At 50.7% G+C, this 19,412-nt stretch overlaps 4 protein-coding genes and 2 pseudogenes across 4 annotated transcripts; 1 reads left to right on the top strand and 5 right to left on the bottom strand.

Annotated features, from left to right (window-relative positions):
• Positions 1-373: 373 nt before the first annotated feature.
• SAPIO_CDS0572 (DNA polymerase-like protein) lies at positions 374-2,287 on the bottom strand (the record flags this gene model as incomplete). The annotated part of the gene is made up of 3 exons (XM_016783320.1): positions 374-1,096; positions 1,317-1,435; positions 1,570-2,287. The coding sequence occupies 3 exons, from the start codon at positions 2,285-2,287 to the stop codon at positions 374-376; spliced, it is 1,560 nt and encodes a 519-aa protein (XP_016646520.1).
• Positions 2,288-3,229: 942 nt separating this feature from the next.
• On the bottom strand, positions 3,230-4,572 carry SAPIO_CDS0571 (TFIIE alpha subunit; the record flags this gene model as incomplete). Its single annotated transcript, XM_016783319.1, has 2 exons — positions 3,230-4,406; positions 4,478-4,572. The coding sequence occupies 2 exons, from the start codon at positions 4,570-4,572 to the stop codon at positions 3,230-3,232; spliced, it is 1,272 nt and encodes a 423-aa protein (XP_016646519.1).
• Positions 4,573-5,351: 779 nt separating this feature from the next.
• SAPIO_CDS0570 (Structural maintenance of chromosomes protein) lies at positions 5,352-9,447 on the bottom strand (the record flags this gene model as incomplete). The annotated part of the gene is made up of 5 exons (XM_016783318.1): positions 5,352-5,369; positions 5,458-6,135; positions 6,210-9,189; positions 9,252-9,345; positions 9,417-9,447. The coding sequence occupies 5 exons, from the start codon at positions 9,445-9,447 to the stop codon at positions 5,352-5,354; spliced, it is 3,801 nt and encodes a 1,266-aa protein (XP_016646518.1).
• A 1,327-nt stretch (positions 9,448-10,774) lies between these two features.
• Positions 10,775-12,448, top strand: SAPIO_CDS0569 (annotated as a pseudogene; the record flags this gene model as incomplete).
• Positions 12,449-13,486: 1,038 nt separating this feature from the next.
• On the bottom strand, positions 13,487-14,629 carry SAPIO_CDS0568 (annotated as a pseudogene; the record flags this gene model as incomplete).
• A 2,944-nt stretch (positions 14,630-17,573) lies between these two features.
• On the bottom strand, positions 17,574-18,734 carry SAPIO_CDS0567 (Uncharacterized protein; the record flags this gene model as incomplete). Its single annotated transcript, XM_016783317.1, has 2 exons — positions 17,574-18,081; positions 18,145-18,734. The coding sequence occupies 2 exons, from the start codon at positions 18,732-18,734 to the stop codon at positions 17,574-17,576; spliced, it is 1,098 nt and encodes a 365-aa protein (XP_016646517.1).
• Between the last annotated feature and the right edge of the window lie 678 nt (positions 18,735-19,412).

The following is a 19,412-nucleotide window of genomic DNA, read 5'->3' as shown; positions in this document are numbered from 1 at the left end:
CATTTCGAAAGAGTATATATCTGGACAGCCAATGCTACGCGCCCGTTTACCTTTTTGACCTCCCCCGGACGTGTTTTGTCAAATTCCGCAATCGCCATTCCATTGTTGCCATTAGACGGCATCTTTCGAATCCTAGAGAACTTGCACTCTTTGTTTCTTACTACAAGACCTGGGAGATCAGCAAAATGCAACGCGGTGCCGCTAGAGACGGAATATACTGACCTATGTCTACTCGTCGAGAGAGCGCAGTTTGATCATCGAACCCCCGAAACTACCTTTAGTCTCAAAGGCTATCGATTTGGGGGAGATGCATCCCTCTCGAAATAATGCGTCATGGCAATATTAGATCGCAGCTTTCGACACTCTTCGTGATCTACCCGGTACACCGCTGTTCTGGCCTTATCCACGTGAGACCAAGTCCCTCGAAAACCCTCTTCTCTGCCGTTTCCATGTTCGGCGCTCTTCCGCGTTCACCACCTTCCAAGTCCACCCAAGACCCATCAATGCGGCTTCGGATGCCACTGCTATCAAATTTGAGCGATTTCTCCATTTTGCAATACCGCCTCAGATCTCGCTCAAAAGTAGTACCGCCACTCCAGCCGAGGATAGCGCAGCCAACAGTTTTCCAAGGGCTGATGATTATGTCCACTCTTCGATGTAGGGGTTCTTCCTGGGCATGACTGCCACCGTCACGACCTTTGGGCAAGCCTTGCTTGGGCGTCTTCCAAACCAACATGGCCTTATCCAAAGTATCGAATCCGGGAGATCCTCTAGCTGCCCTCCCCTTCCATTGCAACGGTTCCTGCCCGCGGTCGCTATTTCTAGTGGAGAGGCTAAGTGTATGGGAAATAAATCCACCTTTCTCAAGCATGACCACGAGCTGGCCAATGAAATGCCGAGTGAGTGCTTCGTCTGGGTGACTGAGAACTACATCAACATCACCACTTCCTTTCTGCCCCCGGCGATACCCCCCCACAACCATCATCTCGAACGCGGGGTCCACCCTCCTCGCATAGGTGAGGATAGTGTTTGCAATGAACTCAACTTCAGGTCTCCCAATTTTGATCTTGAGCTCATCATAGAACTTGACACCTATCTGTTGCACGCGAGTCAGTGTGTTCCACCCATACTCAATAACATCGTCGAGATCCCTCCAACCTTGCGAAGATTCTTGTTAGCCGGTTGAAGCATGGGGATTCTATACTGTGTAAAGGGGTGTTCCGACAGGGGAACCGGGAGAGGAGGGTCTCTCAACCTTTGTTATAGAATTCGCGGGCCGTTACGTCGCCTACGCCCCAGATATCATAAAAAAGTACAAGAACAGAAAGCCGTGGGTCTGTGTCGATTTCATTTGCTTCGTCGATCATTCCAGTATCCTTGAACTGTTGGAACAACTCGGCAATCTTGCGGCCGCAGCCGGGAAGTCTTGTGACCTCTACATCACCACCTGTTAGTGCCCAATCCAGGGAGGATAATGTTTCCATTCCGCCATAGACACTATGTTTCCGGACAGGCCATGATATCCCTTCAGCAGGGGTTGCCCCTGTTGCCTCCGACGGGAGTGCTTACCGTGGGGGCTTTGTAGAGGATATGGGTAAGCGGCGAGAGAAGCAATGGACGTGGAATAGGCTCTGACTCCCACTTGGTCGCCATTTAGAATCCTCTGCTTCCTGATTTTCTTGAGGAGGTCGATAAATGAGGAATTGGGTGGCTCTAGCGGAGTCGGACGCTGGCAAGAATATGCTGTGTGAAGAAAGTCCGGAACCGGGGGTAAAGAAGAATCATCAGAGGTGGATTTCTGCAGGAGCAAAGGCCGCTTTCTCGGGCTTGATCCCGGCGTACGTTCTGCCGCAGAACCGGGAATTGTGGAGTTGCTAACTACCGGGGTTCTCCTCGAGCCGGGAACGGGTGTTTTCTTGGTGACTTCGAGAATGAGGTAGTCGTCCAAAGGCAACACTCGCTTTTGCTCTAAAGAATCCGAGAGCCACTCGAGTCTCGCTATTTGTAGCAGATTCGACGGTCGTTCCGATTGCGCCTCAGATACTTTTCGTCTCTTTGGGTCTGGCCCAGTAGAATCTAAGTGGGATTGCGTTGGCTCAAAGCTGACTTTCCGCCGCCTTAACTCAAATAAGGCCCTCTCTGGCTTGGAAATATTTCCCAGAATAACATCAGCTTCGTTGATATTATATGTAATTGTCGGTATCCTCTCCTCGAGTTCGTGGAGACGATCGGGCTGGAGATGAACCGGGAGCACGAAAATAGCAGGGAATTGGAGTTCTGTAGGCATTTTCCTCTTCTTTTCTCTCCCTTCCCCTCCTTTTCTCCTTTCTTCCTTTTTTTCCCCCTTTTTTCCAGGGGGCGTTATTTTTACTTCTTTTCTTTTTATTTAAATATTTTTGCCTTGATAAGAGACGAGGGCGTGTGAGTATGCTGCGAAGACGACTCGGAAAACGACGGGAGGGCTTTCAGACTTCGTCGCCAGCAAGACCTAAACATAGGTCGGGTCAGCCAAGCCCATGGTAGATACGTTCGCTAGACCGCGAGTTGTCCTCCAGGAGCCTCCAGGAGCCTGGAACAAAGAGAAAAAGAGAGAAACGACGGCTTTTTAGAGTTGACATCGAGCATGTTGATTGAGAGCAATAGTATCGGCGATGACGGCATGATCATCGATTTCATGCATCCAACATTTGAACCATGGCGAAAGTAAAAACGCCGACAACGGTTGAACTCACGGATGCTCACTAATCAACTCCGACAAATACAACAATATTGAATGAATACATCCGCATCTGGGAACTATGGTCGAAAGCTGATATCTGTATCAATGCTCTCCGTCTTATCCTTCGGATCAGATTAGAAATTGGTCCGTGAGGTTTCTATTTACACTCTAGTATCGTCCTGGCCTGCTGGTATACGAAGTAATTGTCGCCAGGAACCGAGAGGCTTGGGTACCGGAATGCAACTGTTAGACAGTAACTACCAGTCTAGACCCAAGAATCGGCAAGAGCGACAGGCCTATTTTGCACTCTTGTTCTGCGAAGCAGTGTAGTAAGTGGTTAGTGTATCTGGAGTCCGAGACTACATGGTCCAGCTCCACCGGTCCAGCATCTTGGGGTTGATTAGAGACTCGTGTGCTTGCAAGAAGTCGTCGTCGGTTGACAGCATTCTAGGACTTTCCCATGGCGGTATCGGTTTTTTCTTTTCTTTCTTTACCTTTCTTCGTTGTTGTTCAGACATCCTCGAATTCCAGGTCCTCATCGCTCTCCTCTTCCTCCCCATTTGCTTGGGCGGGCGATTCAACTTTCACCTTCTTTGCTGGCCTCTCTGCATCCAAGTCTCCGCCTCCGCCTCCGCCTCCTGGTACCTGAACTACATGCGAAGCCCCGATACCGATAACCGACGGTGTACCGGCCGCCGAATTAGCACCGGTACCCATCACGTCTTCAAAATCTTCGTCTTCATCCTCATCCTCTTCATCTTCGTCATCAGAGCCGTATTCCTCCTCTTCCAGCTCTTTCTGCTCCTGTTCCGCCTTGAGTCTGGCAAAGACATCGTCGATGTCCTTGTGGTCCCTTTCGTAGGCAGGAACCGTTGGAAGAGCTGTCTTGACATCAGCATCCTCTCTCTTGGCCAGCAAGGTTGGAGTAGGCGCTCCCGAGAAAGACTCTCCAGTGATGGTACTGTTCGACATCCAGGCGGGCAGCGCGTTTTGCTGCGCAATCTTCTCCCGTCGCTCAATCTCCGCTGCCTTTTCTGCCTCCGTGAGACCGTCGGCGGCGGAGATGCTGACAGCCATCGACTTCGGGCCCGTGTTTGCCAGGCCCTTGACGGCCGTGGGGCGATTCCCAGCGGCATCCACCGGTATAGATTTGATACCGGGGTGGTTGGAGTCTCTTATGACCGGACGTGCGTTGCCGAGCGCGACTTCGAAAGTATTATCTGGAATATGAACCTGGTCTATTTGTTGTAGAAGGTCGGTGACGAACTTGAACTGATTATTTAGCCTCGTAGACTGTTCGTGGCCCGCCGAGTTCCGATCAAGATCGTGAGTAAGAGGATTACCGCAACGATGGCAGATGAAGCCTTCGGGGCCAAAGTTGTCAAGAACCTCCATTTGCGTCCATTCCGACCCGCAGCGGCTGCAAAAATACTCCTTCTTTTCGCTGGCGGGCACCGTGGTTCCTTGGATATCCTTTGTGATATTGTAAACCCTCCATTTTATCGCGTCGATCGTCTGCCGGTAGTCAATGTAATAGTATATTCTCGTAACCGGCCGAACCTGACCTTCCCGCATCTCCGGTCGGTTGAACTGGTGGACGAGGCGCTCCTCCTTTAACTTGGCAACAAGTTTGTGGAGATCCTTGGTGTTAAGCGATGCCAAGTATGCAAGTTCATCATCTCGCAAGCTAGAAAGCAGACCAGAAATATTAACTAACCAGAAGAAACAAGGAACCTGAAGGAGGCAAATTGAACTTACCATGAATGAGTGATGACAGCATCCACAGCAATAATCTGCCTTGTGTCATAAAAGGCTCGCATTACCATTTTAAGAAGAGTTTGGGCTAGATCCATCTTGCAGGTTGGCTGTCCTCGCAGCTTGCAATGGATGTGTTGTGTGTTGGCTTTGACTTCAAGCTGCTCTGGTGGGAATTCAGTGGCCACAACTTGATTGAGAAAATATGGGGTTGTGAGCAGGGATTGACTCCGAGGTGTTTTGCTGATATTAAAGCGGGATGAGAGAAATTAGTGAAGATATTTTTCTCTTGTCGTGTTGAGAAAGTGCAATCTGCGGTCTGTATCCGAGGCTGTGTCGCATTGACAGAAAAAAAGACAAGGGAGATGAATTCTTTGTGCTTAGTATAAGGCTGACGACCAGGCTGTCACTCTCAGAGCTGAAGCTTGAACTATTTAACAAAACAATTATTGCTTGAAATAAAAAGCCTTTGGCTCTCTTTGTACAGAAACGTCCTCCAAAATAATTAATAAGAATACTTACGTAATATATGTTTATCCTCAAAGCTTATGAAAGTTTCAATATCGACTGACGAAGAGCCTTCAAATTGTTAGTATTGCCACCACATAATAAGCATTTGATCAACATGGTGCGCAGCAGGCAAGTTCATTATTATCGCCAACATCAATTGATAAATACACATCGAGAACGAAGTAGTTGTCCACCGACTCCAAGTTAACCGAGCTCCCTCTGCTCAGAAACACAAAGAAAGTCACCAAGAGAACCGGCCCTTTAAAAAATACACATTGAACCCCCCCACGATTCATGTCGTCGCATATCCTTGCTGTCACTGCCATCCCAATAGCCGCTAGCCATTCCTTCTATTTCTCTCCCTTCTTTAAGCGTATTTGCGGAGCTGTGGGGGTGGTTAGCGGGGCTCTTGACTTCATCATAGTCTGTCTAGCGAGGACTTAGGACTTGATAATAGAAACGCGACAACTTACATCTAGAGTCAGTGTTCTGGAACTGTTAACATCTTGGTCACGGTAAACACCGATCAAGCTCTCGCTGTCTTGAAACAGGCCGGTCTTGAGACTGATGACCACAAACTGCATGCCCGGCCCAGAATGTTCTCGGATGTACTTTTTGATCTTCTCCACATTCGCGTTATCCAGCGCTGCATCCACCTCATCGAGCACGAAGAAGGGACTGGGTTGATAGCTATGGATGGCGAAGAGGAGAGCAAGCGCAGCCATTGTTTTTTCTCCACCGGAAAGGTGCTCCATATCTCTGAACCGTTTCAAAGGGGGCATTGCATGGTACTTGATGCCTGAGAGATAGGGAGTGTCAGTATCTTCCTCGATGTCGAGGTAGGCCTGTCCGCCGAGAGGATAAGCCTCGGATCTTGTGAGGTCCTTGTAGACATGCGAAATCTGTTCCTGGATATGACTAAAGGCCTTGTTGAAGAGTTCGAACCGCCGCGTCTTAATCTCGTTGAAGGCATCGCGTGCTCGCTTTTGTGCCAGACGCGCCTTTTCAAAGTCTCGCTCCGTGTCCTTCAACCGAGACTCTACGTCCCCTAGTCGGTCAATGGCTCGCATGTTTGGATTCAGTTTCTCAAGTTCTGTCGTGAGGGAAACGATTTTCTCGTCAAGGATCTCTTCAATGTTGGCATCGTCCGACTGCGGATATATGTATCATTAGCGATTAGTAACTTCCCACGCTGTTGTACATTATGCGTTCCACTTCAACTTACGTCCTTTAGCTCCTCGTCGAGCTTGTCAAAGTCGAGTTCGATGCCGTAGTCATCCATTGCTGCCTGAATTACTTCCCGGTCCTCGGCTTCCTCGTCTTCTTCCTCATCGATGTCCATGGCATCCGGATCTTGATGAAGAAGGTTGTCTTCGTTCGGAAGGTCGTCTAACGAGCCGCCGAGCAGTGGAACCTGGATCTGCTCGAGCTTACATCGTCGCAACAGGTTGAATTTCCCATTGCTATTTTGCTGCACAACCGTCTCGAGAGCGCTGATTTCCTTTTGCCTAGTCTCGATTTCTTTGCTGCGTTTTTGAACTTCGGCGCGAGCTTGTCCGACGTGTTCACTCTTGTCGGCATGTTTGACCTTGTGTTCCTCCAATACATCGTGGAGCGCAGCGAGTTCATCTTCCTCGCTGCTTAGCTCTCGCTCTATCCTCTTCTTCTCTTGCCTGTACGATCCAACGTCTTTTTGCAGTCGGCGGAGCTGGTCTTGCATCCGTTCGATCCGAGCTTGAGACTCGCTGTAGCGCGATTCTTCCCAGGACAGACGACTCTTCAGCCTTTGTTTCTGAACCTCGTAGACGTTGCGTTGTTCGGCCATTTCTTGCTCCATGCTGCCTTGCTGGGCCTCGTATTCTCGAATATTGCTATACCCCAATTTCTTGCAAAAAGGGCCGAAGATCTTATCCTCCACTTGCGAGATTGCCTCCTGGAACTCGTTCACAGTTTGAACGATACGCTCTAACGCCTCGCGCTTCTGGGTAAATTCGGGCTCGATTTCTCGACGCTTCTTGCTTTCATTGTCTCTCAACTTCTTGGTGCTCTCCAGATTCTTGTCGAGGGCGGCGAGTTCGCTCTTAGCGTAGGCAAGCCTCTGCTCGAGGCCCGAGAGTTCGATCTGCAGAGATTCCTCCGTATTACCGCGCCGGTCTGCCTTGGGAAGCTTTTCGAGGTCATCCTTGCATTGTGCGGCGAGACGTTGCAGATGTTGGACATCATGTTCCTCAAACCTCCGCTTGCCGCCCTTATGCTCGGGTCCACGACCACCAGTCATCAGGCCTGCCTTGTGTATAACGAATCCTTCCAAGGTGACCGCCTTGACTGGTATCCTCCTCTCGTAGCATATCCGTTTCGCGATATCTAGACTGTCGCAAACCACAGAGCTTCCACAGGCGTACGACATTGCGCGTTCGAGGTGAGGGTCAAAATCGATTGTATCAATCGTCAGCCTGGCCCCGGAGATGCCCTTGATGGCTGTATTTACAGCGCTGACTTTAATGTTGTCCAGAGGAATGAAGGTCATGGGCGGAAACCTTTGGTCCTTGAGATACTGAACACAGGCGACACCCGTCTTCTCCGTATCCACAATGACTGAATCGAAGTCGCGACCGAGTGCTACGATAACAGCCTCGTCGAATCTTTTTTGTTTCGGCTTACAGAGGTCGCCAACGCGGCCTTTGACTCCGGGATAGATTCTTTTCAGGGACGTAACCATGTCGCGCAGCCTGGTTTCACGGTCGTTTTGACGTCTGCCGTCATCCGCCTCGCGCAGTTTCCTTGCGACGTCCTCCAAGCGCTCTTCCAATTCGGTGCGTCTCTGATTCGTTCGTACCCGCTCGGATTGGATCTGGTTGAACTCTTTCTTCTTGGCCTCTATCTCCTTGGCAAGCTGCTGAGCGGACGCCTGTGCGGCTGATTTGCGGCTTGTGGTAGCCTGGAGCTCTTGTTCAAACTTCTCGAGGGTAGCCGTAACTCTGTCCAAGCGGCCCTTGAAAGTGTTCACCGTGACCTCGTCCGATTTTTGCTGGCGCAGCAGATTATCCAGGTTCGTCTGATTCGCAGATGTTTTGGCCATCACTTGGGCTCGAAGCAAATTGTACTGCTTTCGGTCTGCATCGTTCAGCTCCTTGCCCTGCTTCTTCATCCGGTCCCTATATTCCTTTTCATCATGCTCCTGGGCCTTTTCCACCTTCACTAAGTCACTCTTGACCTTCTTGATCAGCTCAGCCTGCTCATTTTCCTCCTTCGTCAAGGTATCAATCCTCTCACGCAGCTGGCTCGACTCTCGCATGCTTTGCTCAATCTTTTCATTAATGGGAACGAGGCCGTTGCGGGTATCCTCTATGTCCCGCTCCTTGGTCTTGATATTTCGTTCAACCTTGGATACCTCTCGTGCCAGGACAGCCTGCTCTTTGCGCGCGGTTTCTAACTTCTTCTCGAACACCTCGACATTGCGGCGAAACTCCTTGAGGTTTTCTTGATGCTCGTGAATTAAGGAGCTGGAGTCATCCATATTGCGTTGGAAATGATACAGCTTCCAGAGAGTCTTGGTGACGATGGCCGCATCGCGCTCGTCGGTTTTCTTTTGGAAATTCTCGGCCTCCCTTTTTTGCTCTTGGTACTGCTTGATCTCCGAGTTTATGCCGCGGCGGCGATGAAGGTGAAAGGCTGAATTCTCAGCGGCAGCTTCTGATTCCCTCTCCAACCTTTCATATTCAGCCTTATATTCAAGGCTGCCCGAAATCTGTTCAATGAGGCGAGTGAGATCCTGTGGTGACTGAGCGGCGATGGCCTCTACATCTCCCTGGAATACAAGGAAGTTGCGCGCTTTGATCAGAATATTCTCAGCCTCGAGCGCATCGTTGTATTGCTGGGCAGTAACAACCCGATCGTTGATGCGATATTCACTAGATCCTTGAGAGGTGATAGATCGCTTCCACTTCTGCTCATCGCCCGCGTCGTCTTCGTAAACGGCCATGACCCATGCAGTCTTCGGATCATTTCGAGAAGCTCGTCGAGAATCGCCGTCTTCGTTGTCACCGTGACCGTTCACATGGCCGTTACCATTTGGAGCATCGGCCGAGCCATCGTCGTTTATTTTCGATGTCTTCAGCACTCGGCCGCGATAAATCAAGTCCTTCAGATGCGCGGATCGAAGGTGTGAAGACTTAATGCCGAGTACAAAAGAGATTGCATCCATGCTAGCCAAGTCAGCATCAACACCGCGTCATCACCCAAATGGAGGCAAAACTGTAATACATACGAATTGGATTTCCCAGAACCATTGGGTCCAATGATCGATGTGAAATACGAGTCACCGAATAGTAACGTATGGTGTCCTTTGTAGGACTTGAAGTCTATGGCCCGCGTTAGAAGAAGCGACGTTCTCGAGTGCACAGAGCCATCACCTGCAGGACAGAAGACTTACTGAAGAGCTCGAGGCGAATAAGTTTCCCCATGTTTGCTATTGAGCCGAGTGCGGAGAAAAGAGAGGAAAAAGATAATGGCGAATTGGGATGAGGGGCGACAAGTCGGCGTGCGCCCCAGTGCGCGATGCGATGAGGCAAAGCTTAGTGCCGATGACGAGAGGACGCAACACGAATCTATGATCGTCGGGTATATCTGGATTGTTGCGCGTTGCGAAAAGAAATGGAGTTGACGCGTTGCATCTTAAGCACCAGGTTGATGGTGGGTCACGGTCTTATGGTATCGCGCACACAATAAGGATTGAGGAAGATTGATGATACGCGCTCGTGATTTAAAGTTAGAAACTTGGGTGGCTTCGCGTTAATTCTGTTTGGAAAACGAGGTCGTATATGACGGCTGTTGACGGCTGTCAGAAAATGCGTTGTTGAGCTGAGTGCGGCTGCTGGCTAACCGCCGGCAGGTGCGTCATCCTGTCTCTCTTCTCCAGCAATTATGTACTTCGTACAAAGGCAGGGAAGTCACCGCCAGGTAGGAAACAACTGATGACTGAAGTACAAATTGTACTGACTTCGACTTTCTTCAGCCTGTGCACTTTATTCGCTTCACTGCCTTGGATTGCGCTTGAAAATATCAAATAGAATAAACAAGTAGATCATTAATTCGACAGCTTCAAATGTTCAGGCTGCCACAACAGCACGTCACGAGGTTCTTGACAGGACCAGGAGCAGACCAACCATCGCTCAAAGGATGCCCACCTGCTCGCTCTCGGTCAAGGGAGGTAGCTTCGATTCGACATACTTGTACACAGGTAGTTGACGTATCGTATCTAAAACTAGTCTCAGCTCCGTGCTCTGAGCTTTGGCTTGTGACAATGTACGACGTACATCAATCAAGTGACATTTACACACACCCTTGACCGCTGCATTGTGCTGTGTCTTTGTCTCTGAACAACATGGAAGTTTCCTTCCAAGTTCCCCCTACTGTCTCCCGTCATGTATTTATCTGTTCGTCACTCCTCCTCCCCAATCGCATCAAGTATTGGTCGTTAACCGTTTCCCCCTCAATTTTAGGTTCACTTATTCCTTCCTCAAGCTTCCTAAGTCCACCGGCTGGCCCGAACCAGGGCCGAAGGTGGTTTTCTAAGTCATAAAGCGAGCCCACCCCTGACCAACAGACCCATCGTTCACGAAGGCGAGATCGAAGCGCTCTTCCCTCTTTCTCACCCGTCCTCCCCATTCGACCCGAAATCTCACAGTCTATCCGTCTTCGGACCTTGTCGCTGTACAGCATCGCGGCTGGAAAGCTTCTCTTCCAGCGCGGACTTGGCAAACGCCCCTACTCGAAAATAATATTTTGACCATGAAGCCCTCAGAGACCGGTCCTGGGCACGACCGTGACGGGCCCGCGCCTCAAACTATGGGCGAAGGAGAGCTCCTAGACTCGCGTCAGAACGGCTCCTCCCCTGAAGATCCACACATTCCCGGCTCGACGACGTCAAAGGGCTCCGCGCTTTCTCGGAATCCCTCATTCTCAGGCAGCAGCTCATACCAGGATGACTTGGATCCCTTCCCACCCCTTGATCGACTCACTGTACTCGATCTCCTCGACAATTTCGCCCTGCCGTTGCAGCTGGAGAAACTCCAGAGAGGTATTTCGGCCCAGACGGAAAAGGTTCGCCGGTCGAGGGATGCCTTCAAATCTCGGGGCCAGGTCGCACGCGATCGTATGGTTGAAGAATGGAGGCGTCGTGTTCCGCCGGCGGAAGTGCAGCTAGAGAGATACCGGAGAAGCATGCGACAGAGCGTCGATAAACTTACTCTGCGCTGGAACGACACGAAGGTTATCACCCTCCGGGAGAAGATCTCTTTCATTTGCGGTGTGATGAACATTTTTATTAGTGGGTTCCTAGTCGGCGGCTATCCCGAGTACTTCCATCTTTGGTACACAGCACAACTTCTCTACTTCATGCCAATTCGGATCTTCACCTACAAGCGACGAGGCTACCACTACTTCCTAGCCGACCTCTGCTATTTCGTCAACCTCCTCTTAATGCTTAGCCTCTGGGTGTTCCCTGGCTCCAAGAGACTATTCACAGCCGTTTACTGCCTCGCCTTTGGTAATAACGCGGTTGCTATAATCATGTGGCGCAATTCTCTCGTCTTCCACAGCTTCGACAAGGTCACGTCGTTGTTTATTCATGTCATGCCCTGCGCGACCCTTCACTGTATTGTCCATCTCTACCCGCCCGAGCAACAGGAAATACGCTTCCCTGCCATCTTCGCCATTAAAAACGCGGAAGTGGGCTCGCATGCCGCATATGGGAACATCGTTTCTATGCTCGCCTGGAGCTCTATTCCCTATGCCATGTGGCAGCTGTCGTATTATTTCTTCATTACAGTTCGGCGCAGAGAAAAGATCGCTGCTGGTCGTCCCACTTCATTCACCTGGTTGCGACGCTCCTACTCCAAGGTCTGGATCGGGAGGATTGTGCTTTCCCTACCCGAAGAGCTACAGGAGGCTGCTTTCATGTTGATTCAGTACTGTTATGCCGTTCTCACTATGCTTCCATGCCCAATATGGTTCCACTACAAGTATGCCTCAGCGGCTTTTCTTGTAATCGTTTTTGGGTGGAGTGTTTACAATGGCTCGACTTACTATATTGACGTTTTTGGAAAGCGGTTTCAGAAAGAGTTGGAAGCTATGAAGGCCGAGGTCAGCAAGTGGCAAAACGGCAACGACGGACTGGCCACGTCGCCATCACTGGCTCCTAGTCTTGACCCTGTTCTTCCGCTGGATGCAGCCAGTCCTACCTTGGAGCCTGTAAATGGATCTCCCTCTCCCTTCCTCCCGGACAATGATCTTGAGGTTACTCGTCCTCAACAGGGCGATCCTGACGAGACCATCGAAACCTTGCCTTCTTTAACCGATGGAGCATCTCTACCCCAGGCCTCTACGACAGGCACCGAAGGCCCCGCTGTGGACGTAGAGACGAGGGAGAGAAAGGCACATAAATCTCAAGCGGTAGCCAACTAGGCTGTCACGGTTGGTAATTTTTTGGATAAATTTAAATGGTAAAGCAAGTTTGCGACCTTCTGCACATGTGTGGTCATTTCGTTTCCTTCACATTTCCTCCCCCCCAACGCGAGACTGTTTGTTCTGGAACGCCCCTCGTTTTCAATTCATATGATGTATGGAAGGGAGCCTCTTTGGGTGCAATAAGTAGGTAACTTGATTTTATGGGCTGATACCCGGGAAAGGCGTTAGAGTTTACGGCTGCAATCAATTCTTCATTGAAGCATATCAGACTCTATGAGAACCTTTTCTGCCGTGTGTGTACACCTGTAGCGTAACTATGATCGGTACTGAAGCCTCGTCGTGTTGAAGCGCTTTCTTGAGCGAACTTGAGAATTTCCGCCGCCTCCCCAAGGTGTGTATATCTAGAGAATGGATAACTGCATCGCACCATATATCAACATGGAGTAGGTCACAACCACTTTGCATATCCCAAAGAAAGTATATAGTCGGCATTAACTTGGGGATGGGATACTTCACGCCTACTTCGTACTGACAGCATTGGAGATACATCTACGGGTATGAATCATGTCTGTTTTTGCGCAGGCCCTCTCCAGCAGTGTGAAAGGACATGCAAGTACGATGCTAGAAACGCTCGCCAAATACCTTCCGACTCCAAATCCAATCCGACCAAAACAGGGAATCATTGACCGTCTCCGCGGATATCCGTGCTAAGGGCGAAAAATAACTCAAAAAGCAAAGCCACCTCCCCCAAAACCAAAAATGCAAGTTCCGAAATTGACCCCTAACACGCCAGCCAAATATATGCACAGTCAAGGGTATCCTTGAAGCAAGAGAGAGATCAGATCGTAAGTGCAGGAAGAGTCGTGTGAATTCATTCACCCACGGAATAAATTCTGGGAGACGATATAGTGTGTTGGATCCGTGTGAAACGCTCCGAGGTGCGATATGCAAAGGCATGTAGAGGGGTATGTATATGGAGATCTCGAAGCAAAACTGCTTTAAGACGCCTGCCGCGAGCTAGATCAGGGAAAACGGTTACCGGATCACGCCCCAGTCGGCGAGTCGGCCACTTCCATGATCGGCGTCGTCCCTTGCGCCGGGTCGACGTCCAAATATGGACCAGAACCTTAGGGTTTCGTCACCAGCCCCCGTAACAACGACTCTCCCATCGGGACTCATTGCCAGGTACAGGACACGGTATGTGTGACCAGTAAGACTGGCAACCTGGGTCATTGAAGGATATTTCCAGACGACGATCTGGTTTTGGCTGTATCCGTGCGTCGACACGATCTCGTTCGAATTTTTAGACCAAGCGATATTGCACACCTGGCTCCCGGTATCTACCTCGTTGATGACACTCCCTCGAACCGTGTCGTGAAATATTATCCTCCTATCCGCTGTTCCACCGCCAGAGGCAAGGAGACCACGTTGATGGGGCGACCAAGCGATCGCTTTAACGGCCGCCGTGTGGTCCGAGAACTTCCAAAGGGGGGTCTCGGATAGTTTATCCCACACCATGAGCTTGTTGTCGTTACCGCCACTAGCAAGTTGGCCGTCTTCACAGTTCCACTTGAGCCCACACACTTCCTGTTTGTGACCAACCAACTTTTTAAGCCACTGATCTGGAGCGCGGACGTCGCGGTGGTAAATGAGACGGTCACGGGAGCCCGAGGTGAGGATGTGCGTGTTCCAGGCGAGTGATCCTACCCGCGCCGTATGGCCAGTCATCGTCCGGAGTCGTCTCGTCTTTTCGGCGTCCCAAATCTGCACCAGGCCTTTCCCAGTGCCAATGGCTATATGCGTTCCTTTTTGTATCCACGAGACGCTAGTCACAGTATCATCCTCGAGTGTGCACAGCTTATTAACGCGACTGGTTTGCGCGTTCCACATATAAACGCTGGATCCAAGCCCGACCCCTAGAACATTAGCGCTTCCCCAGTCCACTAGGTTGAGATAAAAATCATCTGCAAGCTCCGGGGCGTCCAGAACTTTGTAAGGAACTTTGCTCACGGCCCTCGGTTGCTTCCGGGGACTGAGAAGCATTTGTTGGCTACCGAACCGAACCGGGGACAGGCTGTACAACTCGGAACGGGTGTCTAGATTTGGGCCATGGCGGCTTTGCGGCGTCTTGGAGGGCGTCGGGTGTCCCCCAAGGTTCCCGTGATGGCGTGGGGACATGTATGAGAAGAGGTTTTTGTGGGGGGTTGAGGGGGTGAGAGAAGAAGGAAGAGAAGAAGCGGAGGGGTTATTAGGTGGAGTGTGTGATCTTGCCGGATCATGGGTGTTGCTCGGCCCATTAGATACATGATCGGGAGATATCGCCTGAGGATTTTCCTGGGGTATAGTTCCTTCGAACAGTTCGGCGCGGAGCAGTTTAGAGAATGTTCGATTCGCTTCCTCAGCTACAGAAAGTCAGTCCGCAGGAACGAAGGGATAAGATAGCGGCCCGGGCTTACTCTTCTGAAAATGGAGCTCTCCATGCGGTGTGCGCTTCTTTTGCCTCGGGGGAGTGGCTGGAGACCCGTCCTCGTGGAGGAGACTGAAACTGGCTTGCAAGTCTTGGCCGGATCTCGTGGGTATAAATCTGGGGCGTCCCATACTGGTCAGCAATAGACGTATTGGGGAGGGATAGATAATTTTCAAAATGGACACACCTGTCACCGTTCAGCCTCTGCCGTTTGCGGTGGGGGCTGACCCCCGGCGTGCTTTCTCTTTGCTGGCGATGGATCTCTCTTAACAAGGCGTTATCGACAGCATCGGTATCAAACTGTATTGACCGAGTAGAGTCGCTCCTCCTTTGTCGCTGTTTCCTCTGATTGGAATTATCGAGGCTATGCCTCGCCTCTAAGCGACCGCGATCTGTTTGGGGTGGAGGGCTTGGACCCCGGGAGGGTGTTGCGGATGGTGTCCGGACATCAACCGGGCGTTTGGTGCCTGGTAGTGCACTCGCTGAGGATCCGGGTTGCAAAGTCATTTCTAGATATGATAAAGAGAGAATACTGAACAAAAGAGGCAGGTCAATGTCGTGTCGATGTCTCGGTTCGGTTAGGAGTTTGACGGAGATTTGGGTCGAGTTGAAGGCAAGCTTGAGAGTCCTCTGGCGATCCAAGTCAGAACCCGGGAGGAGCAATTCGCACGATTCAGAGGCCAACTTGGTTCGCCTCGGGCCCGCGATTTCTGACTAGGACGCCGACGCTAGTACATAATTTACTTGTCAGGCTTTCGGTAAAGGGGCTGGGAGGACGATGGGCGGCGTCGATTTCGTATTGCAGGATTTCGCGGTAGGTTTGCGTCGCTGGACAAGGTCAAGATAATTTGGAAAACAGCGTAATTTTCCGGGACATGTTACGTCGTCAATGACGCCGGTACGGGGCTGGAGGTAGAGTGGGAGGTGGGAGAAGGCGTCGATGTGAGGATGTCGATAAGTTGGAGTGAGGTTCGGGGGAGCAATGCGATTGGGGGATGGAGCAGTCAGTTGCTGGCCGGGACAACAGCCCGCCTCTGACTAAGCTCCTGGTACTTTAGACCTTAGGTCAAGTTTGCTCGTTAGCTTCAATTGTCGGGCGAGGAACTCATTCACGGATTGCTTGGCAGCCCGTGTACTTTGCAAGGTTTAGTGTGTACTCCTGGAGACGTGACCGTTGCCGCACAATGAGAAGACGCACGCCTCAGGTTTAGACACGCGGTATTATGATTTTAGTACGTGACGACGCCTCTTCTTGCCCATTGTTTATAATTGTTAGCGCTGTTGTTTGCAAGACCCAGCCATACATGCCTGGGTACGCGCCAAGTAGGCTCAAAAAAATGCCGGATTGGTATCAGCGCCAGCACTTTCTGTTCAGTCACCACCTATCAATCCGGTTTGTTGTGTCCCTGCTCCCGCCGCTTTGTTTTTCAGGCATGGACGCGATGACTGGGCCGAACGAATCCCAGTCGCACGCCAAACCAGCAGACACGTTTCTTAGTCCCACTGCTTCTCGACATTTCGTTTAGCTCACTGACGAGAAAGAATCGTATGCCAGGATTTGCCCCCTTTCGCTCCCTAAACTACGAAATACCCTCGACCAAGCACCCGCAATTCTTAGTTTTTGTACTTCGTACTCGTCTCGATATCTTCCATTCATGGCCATCCTTTAATTCAAATTGTTATTGATTGCCAACATTGAAATCAACTTGAGTTTGAATGAGAACAAGTCAAATGCTTTTGCCGTCAGTGGCCAGGCCAGTAATGTTCCAACATGAGCTTCCCCACCAGCCCCCCAAACTCAGTTCTCCGCATGGTTGGCTCGGAGTTCATGTCCATCTGACACGGAAGGAGCGACGCGACACACGAGCCCAGGAACGCGACCTCTGAAATAGGCGCTAGCCACGTCTCACCATCAAAACATAAAAACAACACTGAACTAACACTGAAGAGCGTGATGGGGCGTCTGTCACCTCCACAACTCGCCTGATCTCTTTGATCTTGCCCGACCTGCTTCAACCTGAACATTAGTTTACTTGATTTAGAGTGCAAATTCTAAGTACTTCGTACTGGCTATTATTGATGCAGAGGGGTGGGGAAGAGGGCTTCCCACCAGTTGCACTGATGTCAACATTTCAACTGTTAAGGTGCATTGTTTTGCTCCTGCTATACCTATGTAGTTGCATACTTCACATTTCATCCGAAGTAATTTATACTTCAAGGGAACATATATTCCTCTTGATATACACAGGTAAATAGAGCAGGCAAGACCATGATTTCGAGCATTGATGCATGTACCTCGAAGTTTACTTTGGATGCAGCCACAGTGTAATCTATTCAGTCTGCAAGGTGAAGGGTACCAAAAAGAAAAAGAAAAGAAGAGACAGGAAGAGGAAGAAACAACACTATAGAACCATACTCGCTGATGATGCAAGATGATTAAGCGCCCTAGTTGGAACAATGAAGGGAAAGAAAAGATTCTTCTAGATTGCAATCAACCGACATCCCTATCATTGCGCCCCGTATCCATGCAAAATAACGCCCAATTACCAAGTTCAAATCTTGGCTCCTACAGTCCTGTTCTCTGGTATGAATTGAAGATAAGGGTCAGGGTCCCCTCTCTAGAAAGAAAGTTTTAGAAAGCGCCAGTCAGCGGGGTTAAGCCTGAGCAGATTCCGCTTGTGCCAGCAGCCTCGCTCGCCAGCCGTTACAAACCTCCTCGAACCCACCCACGACCTCACCGCAGACGGTCGCGCATTCCCTGTTCTCTAGGCGTTGACTCCAATTCCCTCGCTGGATCCACTGCTCTCCCTCTTCGCGAAGCTCATCCTCTCGTCGCATCTCAGCGACCAACTCCTTCGCGCTTTTTAGTCGACGCGTGGCGGTAGTTGTTGTTTGACGGGACATATGCAAGGTGTCGGATAGGTAATTTAGTGTATTTATCAGGTCCGAGGTCAATGAATGAAGCGCGGTCAGCGAATTGAATGCGGCAGTCGAGGGCCGGGGCATGTCCTCAGATAGGGATATAAGTAAGGGCAAGAGAGAGTCGATTGTTTCCGGGTCTGGCGGGGCGACGAAGGGCGAAAGTAGCGGAAAGGCTAGGGTTTGAAGTTGCCGCGTTTGATGCGTAAGGTGAGTAGTAAGAGCGGAATGGGCGGTGATCAACCTGGGGCATCACGATGTTAGCTATGCAACTGTTACAAGACGGCGTCAGGAATCAAGTACGAACCTCGTTGCGCTACTCTCCACGCCCGTCTGAGGGCCGAGGTCCCTCAGCCCATCGGTGACACGCTGGAATACACCATCAGAGGGGCCGCCCGTTGTCTCCGTACCTCTGCGGGCAAGAGCTTCCACGGCGCTGATTTTAGACACTAGGCTCGTTGGCATCCCCGGTGAGTCAAGGTCCGACTCGGATCCATATTCACTCCCATCGTACTCGCTTCCTGCCCGGCGGTGTCCCCTCCGATACGGCAAGGGGAGCCCCAAGTTCATACTCGCTTTGTCTGGCATAGAGTCAACCACATCGACTCCGCTGTCTCGGATATCCTCTGGGTGTACATCCTCCTCGTGCTCGTGGACAGAGAATGTTATGCCGGCCTCCCCGTCATCGTAGTAGTCGCCCTCGTCCCCCGAATCCGAAAATGCATCGGCCAGCTCGTCCGCGAGGTTGCCCAAGCCCGACTCACCACCGACACCTCCGCTAGCAAACACGCCAATGTCGAGGGAGTCTGGTTGGTTGAAGCTACTTCTTAGGGGCGTAGATGGCTCGATCGAAGATCGTGACTGACGTCGATCGCTTGGAGAGTCCCTCGGACTCATTTCGATGAGCGATGTGTTTCGCGAATGACGTGGTGTTTGGGGGAAACGATCCATTGTCAAAAGTAATCCAAGGCGCTCCGCTGCAGCGGGTCCCTGGCAAGACAGTCGTGATGGCGGCGATGCAAGAGCAACTGCAGATTCTTTTTTTCTTTTTTCTTTTTTCTTTTTTCTTCCCCTTTTCCTCGAATAGACCTAGTCTGTCGTATATTTCGTCGTACGATAAGGGAGCGGCGGAGGAGGTAACAAATGAATCGCGATAGGCGTCGAGAGTGGGAGGAGAAACCTCAAGGAGTGGTTGAAACGACCTAGTCCTGCCTTGGGATTGATTAAATGATGTAACTTTGATGACTACTTCATAAGAAGGGGCAAACCAAAGAGCAACAATAAATTCAATGCTATTATTACCTTTGACCGCACCACCGCCAAATCAATGTCCTTCAGGCGACAAAGTCAAGTTGTCCAGGGCCGATTGATCAAGCCAGCAACCTGACTGATTTGATTAATGCTGGGGACCCGTTGCGCATTTGACAGTCTCAGCGTCGCAACTTGCCGCAACCAGGCGGCTGCATTTTCACTAAGAAGTACCAACAATGGCTCTTGAGAATTCCTGAATCATCGACATTCTTGATGTCAATTGCCCTGGAATTATCAAGATCGGGTCAATTGATTCACGCACAC

This window comes from Scedosporium apiospermum (assembly GCF_000732125.1).
Source record: "Scedosporium apiospermum strain IHEM 14462 chromosome Unknown SEQ_SAPIO_0022, whole genome shotgun sequence".
Lineage (NCBI taxonomy): Eukaryota > Fungi > Ascomycota > Sordariomycetes > Microascales > Microascaceae > Scedosporium > Scedosporium apiospermum.
This window is presented reverse-complemented; position numbering and strand designations above follow the sequence as displayed.